This window comes from Lutjanus erythropterus, chromosome 21, assembly GCF_056507025.1.
Source record: "Lutjanus erythropterus isolate fLutEry1 chromosome 21, fLutEry1.hap2, whole genome shotgun sequence".
NCBI classification, from domain to species: Eukaryota; Metazoa; Chordata; class Actinopteri; order Lutjaniformes; family Lutjanidae; genus Lutjanus; species Lutjanus erythropterus.
Genome location: NC_139337.1, coordinates 28,402,068 through 28,415,313, shown reverse-complemented (window position 1 = coordinate 28,415,313; position 13,246 = coordinate 28,402,068). Strand labels below are relative to the sequence as shown.

Below are 13,246 nucleotides of genomic sequence, written 5' to 3'. Positions count from 1 at the left end.
AACGGTGCCTATCATTTTACCCAGCAAAAAGCAGAAATACTTAGTGCTTATGGTCAAGGGCGTATCAATAAGTAATGGGTTTCAACTGTCATTGAACCTCACCATGCTTGGCCAAGCATAGTGAGGAGTATTTTTGACTCACTAGACATTCTGAATGTAGAACGTGGGGCAATTCAATTAAAAAAGTCAACAAAACTGTTCTCATAAATCCCTGTATGCACACTCAAGAACCGCCCCATATACGAGCCTCTTAACCTCTCCATGAGTTGCTTGAATCCACTTCTTCTTGTCACGATCTCTTGATTTGGAGTTTTTTGATCTGCACCCGGACTAAACTAGCAGTAGTGCAAATAGTATTGACCAGCTTTTCTCCCATCTGCTTGTTTTAACTCTAAATTTAAAATTCAGCGTCTGGTGGTGGGCAGATCTTCTCTCACATATCGAGTGCACTGAAGGTTAAACTCCATGCTCTCCTCTTGAGCAAAATATCATGACATCTGCTCATTATCTGACACTTTTCGCGCTTCAACCCCCCTGACAGACTGTCTCATTCACCTCTGCTTGACTCCGACAGGCAGGCGCTGAGCTGGAACGGCTCGCCCTATCTGGTCTTCTTCATTTCAGCCCTCCGCACTGTCTGAAAACATGGCACTGGTCAGTCACAAATGTTCGCAAAGAACCCTCATAAACAGCCACCTCCACCCCCATCCTACCGATGCTGAAGGCATTGTAATTAACACCCAGGTGGGAGGCAAGTAGACAACTACAGTACCTGCTGATAGGACAAAAAGGGAAAGGAAGGATAAGGAGAGGAGCACAGGTGAAGCAGAATTTATCCGAAATGAGAGATTGCTTCCTATTTTATGGGTTTATTTAAAAACTTGCTACCACACAGTGCCACTCTCTGGAAACATGCTCACTCTGCAATCTCCGATTGTCTTTTACCACTGAAAAAGAATGAAGGAGATGAGATATGAGGCTGTGTGCTGGAGAGAGGAAAAAAAAGGATTCTCCAACCACCATGCATTTTATACAGTGAATGTGCCGTTCAAGGGAAAAAGAAAGAGAAAGCTTTTTCACTGAATCTTTAATAATAGGAGGTGAATGCCTGAGGCAGTGTTGGGGATTTATCACTGGTAGCAAATGTGTCTCCCCTCTGTGCTTTCACTCCCCTGTGCTCTTTAATGCATGACACATGTTAGGAGGCACACATCTTATGCTGAGCTTTCTCTCTCTGTGTTTCCCCACTGTTTTTGTGTAGTGATCGTGGTGCTGTTTGCTGCCCTGAGGAGACAGAGGAAGAAGGAGCCTCTGATCATCTCCAAAGAGGATGTCAGAGACAACGTTGTCAGCTACAACGATGAAGGGGGTGGAGAGGAGGACACTCAGGCCTTTGATATTGGCACGCTGCGCAACCCAGAGGTGATGGATGCTAACAAGCTACGCAGGGACATCATACCCGAAATGCTGTTTCCCTTTCGGAGGACATCACCTATAAAGGATAACACGGACGTCAGAGACTTCATTAATGGGAGGCTTCAAGAGAACGACTCAGATCCCACAGCGCCCCCCTATGACTCCCTGGCCACGTACGCTTACGAGGGCAGTGGGTCACTGGCAGAATCCCTCAGTTCGCTGGAGTCGGCTGCCACTGAGGGGGACCATGACTACGATTACCTCAGCAACTGGGGACCACAATTCAAAAAGCTGGCAGAGATGTACATAGGGAAGAGCCCTGACAGAGAGACCTAGACAGAGCCATCGCAGTCTCTCTTTTTTTCAAGCCCATTTTTTCTCTGTCTGTTTATCTAGCTAGCTAGCCAGACAGCTATAGAGAGGTGACATCATGCCCCCTCTGGTCTAGATCTTACTTTGGAAAAGAAATATAAAAGGCAGTTTATGGTGAAAGGCAAATAATAAATAAGTTTTGATCCCATTTGAATTGTGCCTTGAATTACACATATGTTTGTACATATCATCATCTGTGAGGTTGGATATTGATTAAAAAAATGACAATACCAGTACCCTTAAAGTGATACCCAGAAAAATAGAGAACTTCATTTTAGACCTTTTTCTTTACTTCCTTACTTTTGAACATTTTAGTATTTAGATATACCGCACTATTTCAGCACACCACAGACTGTATGTAGCTTCAGTAGGAGGACAATCAAATGCTGCATTAAACTGAAGAAATAAGGCATAATTTGACTGGAAAAGTTTTGATGCTACACAGCGCTGGGTTATTTCAGAGTACCGACACCCAGCCCAAAATAGGTCACCAACACCGACATCGCTCCGACCCGTTGTTGTGTGACTGCGTCCTGGCAGGCGCTGTCATCGCAGCTTCAACGGCTTACGTTAGCTTTTGGAGGAGGAAAGTCATGACGTCACTTAACCGACCGCTACATGTGTTTTCTAAATATGGTTTTATGACAAACAGCGACTTTCTTGACTTGTTTTATTATCTTTTAATTTAACAAACAACATATGTTTGATTAATGACAATTCAAACAGGATCAAAAGGTTTTGTGTCAACCACCAGTGACTGCTGTTCATATTTGTTTCCAAAGGTCCCATGGTGGTCAATGGGGGCGTGACTTTGTCTCTCTATTAGTCTAGTTAGTTAGCTGGTCAGCTAGTTGACTGTCTGTCTACCTATCTATCAAGCTATCTATCTGTTTATCTGTCTAGTTTGCTAGCTAGCTGGCTAGTTAACTAGTAGTCTATTTGATTCTCATACACATGCGTGAGCACACAAACACACACGCACTCCAACTAAAATTGCCGCAATCCTCTTGCGGATGCTGACGTGGAAATCAAGACTTGAACTGAGTTGAATTTTCTCATTAATGGAGACACAGTATAATTCTAAAAAGTTTTACCGTTTTTGGTCATAATCAGTAAAGATGCCTTTGAATTTTAGGATTTTTTGTGAACAATGGTGTGGACAATGTGTTTTGTAATTGACCTGAGAGATAGTAGTATTGTATACTATCAATGTTTAATGGCACTGGACCGGGTGTGGGTGGGGCAGGGAAGGGAAGGGAAGGAGTCATGTGGTTTTTCCAGCCACCTCCATTAAATACTCTAAATGTACAAAGTGTTTTTAAATGATGGACATCCTATATACTATTTGCTATCTTTGTTTGACAAGCAATGTTCATGTGAGTGGTTGGTGCAGTTTATTTGTCAAACTGTGAATTCATTTCATCATATAGGTGTAATATGTAATGGAAAGTGTATGTTGTAGGAAAACTGTCATACACTGAATTCATGCTGTTTGAATGCTGAGTCATATTGTTTTATATTTATATTTTTATACTTATTTTCTTAATAAAATGATGTTTAAAAAAAAGAAGAAGAAGAAGCTATATTTCCAGTCCATTGCCTGCTTTTGTGGTTACTGAGCTTTAGTTTAGGACCTACACACTTACGTAAAGAATGGATCCAAAATGTTTGCAGTTTGCACATTGGGAATACTTTTCCACCCACTGTAAAGACCAATACAGAAGTAGTTCATTAAAATTTTTATACAACTGCCTGTAAGCAATGTGATAATAGAGGTAATTTTGAGATTCATTGAGACTAAATATAAAGTATATTGGGCCCAGGTCAGTGTACTTGATGCAGATTTTTGTAACAGCATTGGGTAAAATCTTCCTTGCAAACAGACCACAGAAATAAATCTGAAAATCCACCCATCTTGTTAGCACAACTATGCTGGTCCTAAATTTGACAAGCTGTCTGACTTCAGCGAAGTTGTAAGAGGTGCCGGGTTGGGTTTTTGTGAGACAAATATCATGTACAGTGGTGGAAAGCAGAAAGTAATTTATGTGATACTACATTACAGTCTGTATGCTTGTGTGCTCTATATACAGATAAATCTTAACTTCTACAAACCCTGAATGTCCAGGACATGTTGCATTGTCCTCTACATCTCGTCTTGATTCTGAATGAAGTTAAGAATAATAATATTTAGTTGTGTTCTTTATAGGTATAGAAATGTGTAGTGGTGGCTGTTTTGCATTCCCTGGGATGCTTTACCAACCCAAAATATCTGTATTTGGCATCCTGGGGACAGGATTCAACAATCAACTATTGTTCTGCATTTAAAAGCACTTCTCAAAAATACTACTACCTTTAAAAGAAAAGGGTTGCTTGTTTGATGTCATTTGCTATACCAAAGAAATGACACTTAAAGAGCAACAATTATTGACAAGGGTACAGTGTTGACTGAACATTTTGTAATGTTAGTGTAATACCAGTATTGGAAATGCCTCGATATAACCTTAAATGCTGCATTGGGGATTATGTTAGTCCATGCACTGATCCAATATAAAATAATTAAAAAGCCCTGAAACGGGAGAAAATCATATGTCCAACTTATGGTATACCAAACTCCATGTGGTTTAATTACACACTCATCTGCAAATGTTCCGTTACTCAACACAGTACTTGCTGATTAGTGGGCAGCTGTGCAGTTGACAATACCTCAAATCAATGCCCTTCTCTTGTCGCTTCACTAGATTTCAAATCGTAACAGCTGCCGGCTCAATCTTGCAGCGCTTCGCATGTAGGTGCTGTCCCATTGTTTGATGTATGGTACCTGAAGTACTTCCAACATGTGTGCCATACCCAGAGGAATTAACTGTAAAGTTAACTTGTTCTTCAGTTGTTAAACGTCTGCATGTCTACTCAGTCGGGATTTGGTGTAATGATTTTATTTGCAGAGTCCGTGCAAGCTTTTAGTTTCGCTGTTTGACTTGTTATTGTGCCATGATTGGTATCACTAAAAACAGAATAGCAGAAAGGAAGATTTCTGAGCTCACTTCACAAAAGACTTAACAGTAATACTACAGTGTTGCTGAATAAAGAGGAACTGAGACGGCTGAAACCATTTAAAACTCTGCTAACAACAAGGCAGAGATTTTAGTTCAATCAATACCTCTCTGACATTGTTTACATATTACAAGATTCACAAAGAATTTTCTCTTTTTTGCAGGGTTGAATTGCATTGCATTGTAAAGGTGTAGAAATACTGTAAAGGTGAAGAAACTGTAGGTGTAAAAACCTCCAAGATTTTATTATATCACATGTGCATTGCAACACGAGGGAGCAGTGCCTACCTGCATGGTTATGGATATTCTAAAAGTGAGCCAGCAGGAAAGGCTGAACCTAATTTTGCAAAACCCCCCGAGTCTTTTCAGTTCAAGCCCTGTTCAAACTGCAGCATACCTACACATTCTACAGGATCGACTATCCTATTTTCGGCTGCCTAGCACAGCTTACAGATTCCACAGAGCTTCCCAGCTAAAAACAGGGGAAATTTTGCATATTAATCATCTTTCAGCTACTAATGATGATGTGAGTGGGATTACTGAAACATTTCAATGTGTTGTTGTCTCATGATCTAAGAGCTAGCTAGTTAATGACCCTGAAAAAGGATGTTTTAGGAGTATCATTTTGTAAAAAAAATGGCTGAATAAAGAGCAGATTGTCCCAGTAAGACAGTTAATGTTTATGCATTTATTTATTTCCTCACATTTGGTCTATCGTTGAGCACCCAGTTGGTTTGTGAGGTGGCAAAACACCCTTTTCTTATAAAAGAAAAATCAAAACTTGTGTTGTTTTGGTTGATTTAGCACATGCGGGTTGATTAAAGTCCCCACCAACACAATTAAATTGTAGTTAGACATTTCACTTAATTGTGAATACGGTAGAGTCATTCATCTTCATTGAACAATAAATTAAGCAATCAATGTGTCAAAATTTGTACAAAACACAGTTTTGTTTTAGAACTAGAGCTGCAACAATCAACTGATTATTAAACGATCTGCAACTATTCTGATAATCACCTAATCGTTCTGAGTCTTTTCCTAATAAAAAATGTCCAAATTCTCTGATTTCAGCTTCTCAAATGTTAATATTTTCTGACTGACTTACTCCTGACAGTAAACTAAATATCTGTGGGTTGTGGACAAAACAAGACACTCGAGGACTTTTGAAAACAGCGATCTACATTTATTGCCATTTACTGACATTTTATGGGCCAAACAACTAATCAATCAATCAAGAAAATAATCAACAGATTAATCAGTAATGGAAATAAATGTTACTTGCAGCCCCAATTAGAACAAATCAGTGAAACCTGCATGTATGGAGTAAAAATGTATTATTTATATGTAAATTAGGTAAAATGCAAATAAAAGTACCATGTTACATTACATAAATGAGAGCAAGAGTCACAGATGATGAAAATTTTTGAAACACTCCTGTGAAATGATTTTGCTTGTCATGAGATGATTTGGTTTTTCCGTCCAATGGGATGAATCAAAGGAAATGTTCTGAATTTGACCTGCTATGCAGGGACACATGTGCCCAGCGAGAAGTGATTATTATTCCATCATTTCACTAATGGTGTATCCCCATTATGTTTCATGTCTTGCCACTATTTTTACCACAGTGACCCGTGGTGAGCCCAGGAACACAGTGCGAGGGCTTCTGTTCTCTTCTGGTCTCTGCTGGCTTTCTAGGCAGAGAGAGATCATTTTCTCCGCTAACCCCACTCACATGTGACTGCATGATTAGTGCTTAACTAGATCATATCCCGTTTGATGTAAGAAAGCCATTTGCATGTCTTATGGAATAATACATGATAGATAACTCCTGATGGTAAACCAACTTTGGGAAACTGGAGCTTTATTGGTTCAAGTGCAACCATAAAAGAAAAGAAGAACCGCTGATATTTTCATTTGCTGGACAGGCTGCAGGATGTGACTGTGACTGCAGTCAGGCACAGGTTGTACATAATAACATACTAACTGTGTTATTATCCCCACCAGGCGTGCATGATCAACGGACCTTCATCTTGCCTGGAGCTAATCTCGATTACTACTGGACCGATCTACCCAATTTTTTTTTTTGGTGCACTTTCATGACTGTATGCTGAAGGACCTCTGTGATTCACAACAAACAGGAATAACCTTGTTTATGGCTCCACGCCGGCTAAAGCTGCGGCCACAGGCACTATGTTTTCAGGTCATCCCGTTCTTATAAATGCGATATATCAAAAACACCTGGAGGGAATTTCTTCAAACCACTTGCACTAAAGGATGATCTGATTAAATGTTAGTGGTCAAAGGTCAAGGTGACCCATAACCCATATATATCATAAGTCATCAAAATTCATATGCAAATTGTGACAAAATTACACACAAATATCTAATAAGATAAAATGAGGTAAAGAAATAAAAAAAAAGAAGTTCAACTTCATTTTTACGTCAAAATGTTCAGCTCTCTATCAGTCCTCTGTACTGCTCTGTGAAAATAATTTAAGTAAAGACACCACACTGAAATCATGAATGTTAATTACTTCCACATTGCCGAAAAATACACATTATACCTTTTATCGAGAACCTAGTTCATGTAACTAAGTATAACTTGACAGGTTGGCTGAGACATACAGCTGCGATGCAGTAATTTTATTTTTTGACTACTCTGTTTTATACGACCATTGACAGCTGACTTCTTACGAATTGTCGCTGGCTGCATATGGCATTGCAGTAGGTGCTTCACCATCTGTTGCCTGGTGCTAATCTGCACTCTACTTAGTGCACTCTTCTAGTTTTCAACAGATTTAATTTCTTTTTCTGTTTTTGATTTGTTTTGTGTATGTTGGTTGCGTCTTGTGAGTGACATCAACAACTCACAGGAAATGTTTCTCCTAATGCAAAGAAGTTACATTCATGAGATGCAATTGAGCTCCAATTTGCAAAAGCTTTATTCCAGATGGTTTGTGCACAGCTGCTGTAAGATTATCACAGACAGACTACAAACAGCAGGTTGATGCCATGACTTCAAGACATTTTAAGATGTTTTTGTGCCCCCTGCCAGGCTCACGAGGAAAAAAAACCTCATGTCAAGATTCATAATGAATAATGTTTTACATGGGTCTATTGTGGCTGGAAAAGACTAAAAGATGCAAAGTACTGCAATCAATAATGCAGGTGAAATATTGGTATGCAGACAAGATGTGACAGCACTGGCGGGCCACCTGAGGCTTTTTTCTTGTCCTGTGCTGCCTGGACTATTTAAAATAGTCCTTTCAAGCATAACATTTCCCCAAAACCAGTTACAAGCGAGCAGCAGATGCCCAAGATACACAGTTTCCTTATGTGGTCTGCGTATCAGCTTAATGTGGCTAAAATGTAACTGAAAGGGCGTTATTTTTAACACGTATTGATTACATAACTGTCCATTTGGGTACTTGTAAAGCCTCAGCTGCACAGCTTGAGTGCAAAATTGATTTTTCCATTAACTGACCTTTAGAAACTGAAACCCCCAAGAGCCAATATCGGTGGACTTCAGAAATGTGTTGCAATATAAAATCTGCTTTAAAATAAATCATGAAGAGCATTGTTATTTAAAACTACTACTGGAAGCCTGCAGCTATGGTAGACAAATATATAGATGTTGATGTTTCAACCTTGGAGTAAAATATTAGGGATCTCTAATCCTGTTACTTTCTTCTTTGTCATTTTTGCTTGTTTTCTCATCACTTACCATCCATCCATCCATCCATCTGTTCTTTAGCTTGTAACCTTGCCATTGTTGGTCTGACTATGCTGTGTCTGGTTTAGACACGGCCCAGCCAATTTTAGCCAGGTTGTACACCTTAGGACAGATTGTCACATGTTTGTGAGCCAGACAAGTCACAGCATGGCCGGGCGACGGCCAGTGAAGAGAACAGAAGACTGTGAAGCTTAGTTGAATCCCGGGGTCTTGACATGTGGTGACACACGCTTTGTCTCGTGCACCTTCTGTAACGAGACTTGTCCTTTTCAGACAGCGAACAATAAGAATATAAACAAATAATAGGCTACATGACACCCAGTGACTTCCTTGGTGCCAAATCACTCTTAACTAGCAGGTTTCACAGATCAAGCTACACTGACTGGGATTATAAATGCTGTGGTGATTAATACTAGAGTTACCACCTCGCAGCAGTCTGCCTCCGCCAACTGGTTAAGTTCCAGTTTATGTCTGTCTGTCCAAACTCAGACACTGCAAGTGGTGAAGACTTTGAAGCAATTTAATAACAGGTATTAAGTGTATTTTTCACTCTTCACTCAGAGACTATTTTTATTTTTTTTTTTACAGAGGACTGATCTTTCTGCGCTTCAGGTGTTATGAAGTTCAAGTCTTGAGTTACGGCCAGCTGACGTGTTTTGTGAGGTCACAGTGACCTTGACCCTTGACCTTAGACCACCACATTCTGTCAGGTCACTTCATCCTTGAGTGCAAGTGGATATTTGTAACACAATTCAAGAAATTACCTCCTGAAACATATAATGTGCATGAGAACAAAAAAAACAACAAAATGTTTGTATGCGCGTACAACCTGCAAATATAATGCCCCCAACCATGGATGTCGTTGACATGGAGGCATGCAGACAGAGGATGGGCATGTCAGTTCCTGACACTGCACCTGATGACAAACTGATTTCTAAAACTAATGACAAGAATTAAAAACAGAAACTATAAGGTAACCATACACATTGCAGAACACTCAAAAATGGAACTGAAAGCAAAAGAAAATCTTGGGAAACATCAAAATCGAAATCATCTGATATCGATTTAGCCTGTGGAGGCAACAACTAGTGTTTCTGCGCTTCTAGTAGCCACAGGACAACCAGATTAAAAATACCCAGGCCAAGACTTTCTTGTTGTCTGTTGTTCTTTTTCTTTTCTAATCTCTGTTAACAGACATCTGCATATCAATGGTTGCATTTCAGGCAATGCGTTGCTACTCTTTTGCTGTCCACATGGACTGTTTACCTGCAGCAACCAAAGCCCGCTTAACCATGATTGGTTCATAGTACTCAGACTACAAACGGACACCAGAATGCTTCTAATAATAAAATCTTGTACTTTTCATACAGATTCTGTATTCATATGCTTGTATCTATATCCAGAGATTAACTAAAAGGTGACCAACAACACTGCAACACTCAAAAACAAAACATCACCATATTTACATTTGACTCTACTTGTGTAAATGTTCACGTAAATATTAGCTCATGATTAAATTGTAGATCATGTAAAAACATGTAGTTTAACCAAGCATTTCTTGAGCAGTATTTCGTAGAACAAAGGCTTAGAACAAATTTGTAATACTTAATATGTGTACTACTGAAAAGGGGACAAGATCTCATTGAAGGCACAAGACACTAAGTGAATTTCAATCCTTTAGAGGACAATTTAAAAGCAGCATCCTCATCATTTCTTGTGATAGTAGCAATTTCAACCATCCCTTTTCTAAAAGACAATTCACTTTTCACAAAAGGATTTTACTTTACCTGATTATAACAATCAGAACTTCACATGGAATTTCATTACAAAAATCCTGCTCCAACCATTTTTTTTTCAGTGGCAGTTGCAATCTTGGAGCCACTCTTCCACGTTTAAAGCGATTTCACTGCTCTACTGGCGAGTAGTTATGGACGTGGGTTGAACATTAAAAAAACACAAGGCAGCTTTTTTCCCTTAGGAAAAGAAAATTACTTCTGAGCACAAAGGGAATGCATCAGTGGCATGGCATACTGCCTAGTTTGTTATAATTACAAGCAAAAGCAGTTCTGAATAGGCATCTTAATGACCAAACAAATTGTTGCATATTTCAAACCCATCTGGATAATTTTCTTAGGGGAAATGTAATTGCTGTTCAGAAATAGTGAATGCTATCTTTGTTGGGGTGAGTGTACACACACAGGAACACATACGCAGCACCTGAGATGAGGCATAATGCCACTTCTTTTGCTGCCAATGGAATGCGATTCTGTCAGTTTTCACATGCTGCAGGTGCACATGGGCCTGCCTTCTGCCCGTCTGTCAGCAGGGCCTGCGATAATCCATTAAAGCTCGGTTTGAGGGCTGATTGTACTTGTGCGTAGAGATGCACGTTTACAGAAGACTTGGTGTAATTTTCATATTGAAAAATACATATTAATGCGGTATAGATCACAGAATATATGTTCTATACAGTTACAAGATAGGTTGAATTTTGTACCTTGTAAACTGCCTACCTCCAACATGTTGTGCCATGGTGTGTTTTTAAATTATAGTACCTTCCCACTGCAAGAGAGGATTTCTTTTACTAGTATTTGGCTCCATCTCCTGGAAACCTAAAACCACAGCATGTAGATGCTGCAATACTTTCATTCTTAATTATCAGTGTCAGTTTATCTTTATTTTATAATTAAACAAATGTTTCTGTAGAATGAAAAAAAAGTATATATATATATATATATATATATATATATATATATATATATATATATATATTTGACTAAAAACTTGACATACAGCAGTTCTATCTGCTTAACATGCAGCTCTAGATAGTTAGGAAATTATAGTATTCATTTAATTGGACAGTTATAACAGGTAAATAAGTAAATTACACAGTATTACATCATGTTAGAGTCTCAGTTTTTCATACCTATAGTGTTTCAAATAGACACAGTGTGCTGTATATGGACCGTTTGGTTTGATATCCTTGGCTGGCCGTCAACAGAGGGCAGCAGAGATCTGTGAACAGGTGCTGTGAAGCCGTGCCAAATTGTTTTGCTGCTGACTCCCATGCACTAACCTACAACACCTCCAAAGACATAAATTATGTTTAATAGATTGCAGTTTTCATCCAACTTCCGTGGCCCCAAAAAACTCCACAACACAGGGATTAAAGTGCCACTGGAAGAGCCTCCACAGTTGTTCATATCCACACCAATAAAAGTAACTGACAAAATTTATTTGATGCTGTCAAATGTTTGTTTACGTCAGTAATGAAGGCGCAACAGTAAATGTTATAAAGTGATAGAGTAAAGTAGCTATATTACATCTTCTGCAAACCCCTCAATCATGTGGATATAGTTAAAAATGTGTGGAAAAAAATGCAGATTGAGACTTTAAGCTTCTCCAGTGCCACTTACATTGCATATGCAATATTATAACATTCATTCACCACAAAGATTGCATACCTATCAATGATTAATAGACAGAAAGGCCTAATTAACCCACATCTGAGAGTAAAATGTTTACTTTGTTGTATTTACACATCCAATTAGATAAATTACAGTATGAGAAGACACCCATCTCTTTCTTGAAGATATGCCTACATGTAAGAAAAGTTAAAAGCTGGAGTAAAACTGTATATTACTTATCCAAACTTTTAAGTTGACTTTGTGTTGGTAGGATACTGGAATTTCTTCAATACAATTCCTTGAAAAATCTTGACATTCGATACTACAGGGGAAAATACTGCAAAATAATGAGGGCATAAAATTTTTTAAAAGTTTTTAAATGAAAGTTAAATATAACATGGTTATAACATGACAATAAGAAATAAAACAGAACCAAAGGTAACAGTACGTGTGTTAAGCACAACAGCATCTATTCATTTACTTCAGACCAAAGTGTTTTCCTATCAACTGAAACTCTACTGCAGCTGGTGTGTTTCGATATTATGGAAAATTGAATATTGAAAGTATTTCAAATGTTCAGAATTGATGGTTATCGATTAATTAATACTTTTGTCAACACTACTATGACTACGTATAATGAGAAATGGGTTGCTGGCAGTGATGAACCCAGAGAGAATCATTATTCGTAGCATCTCTCAGCTCCTTGTTTTGGTTTTACAACCCACAGTTATTTCTCAGCCTGGAGCAGGTACCTTTAGTGAGCTTTAGAGATGTTGGCAGGCATATTTTGTAACTTTTGGACAGAGCCGGGCGAAGCCTATTTAAATAAGTCTAACTATTTCTTTAATGGATGACAGCTGTTTGTTAGCTTAAAAGGTAAGTGACACATACGCAGCGCATAAATGGCTGTGATCTAACCCACACCTTCATGAATTCATGCTCCATTAAAGGCAATGCTTCAGTTAGCAAACAACGATGAAGCATTTCCCATACAACATAAGGTGTCGAAATTACTGCTACAGTTCTGAATGCCTTTTCATTAGAATGTTATATGAGTTGCACCATTCACTGTGGCGTTACACAGATGAAATGCTGCTGAACCAATACTCCCTTTGTACGGATGATTACATTCCCTGACTTGTCCTTGCTTTCACCCTGCTTACAACAAAAATAAATAAAAGACATGATTGTCCATCAAAGAATATGTGCATGAAACCTTTAAGATATGTCAACTTTCATCAAACCTCCCTGATTCTGCCTAGAAAGCA

The 13,246-nt window shown here is 38.7% G+C and overlaps 1 protein-coding gene and 1 long non-coding RNA gene across 2 annotated transcripts in view; one reads left to right on the top strand and one right to left on the bottom strand.

Moving 5' to 3' along the window:
* LOC146307794 (cadherin-10-like) overlaps window positions 1-1,923 on the top strand; it is a 33,235-nt gene extending 31,312 nt beyond the window's left edge. Inside the window, exon 12 of the mRNA XM_084747589.1 lies at window positions 1,262-1,923. Coding sequence (XP_084603715.1) covers window positions 1,262-1,752 — 491 coding nt within the window. The 3' untranslated portion in view covers window positions 1,753-1,923. The remainder of the gene's footprint in view (window positions 1-1,261) is intronic.
* Window positions 1-13,246, bottom strand: part of LOC146307793 (uncharacterized) — a 211,671-nt gene that overhangs the window by 7,340 nt on the left and 191,085 nt on the right. The gene's annotated exons all lie outside the window — the stretch shown is intronic.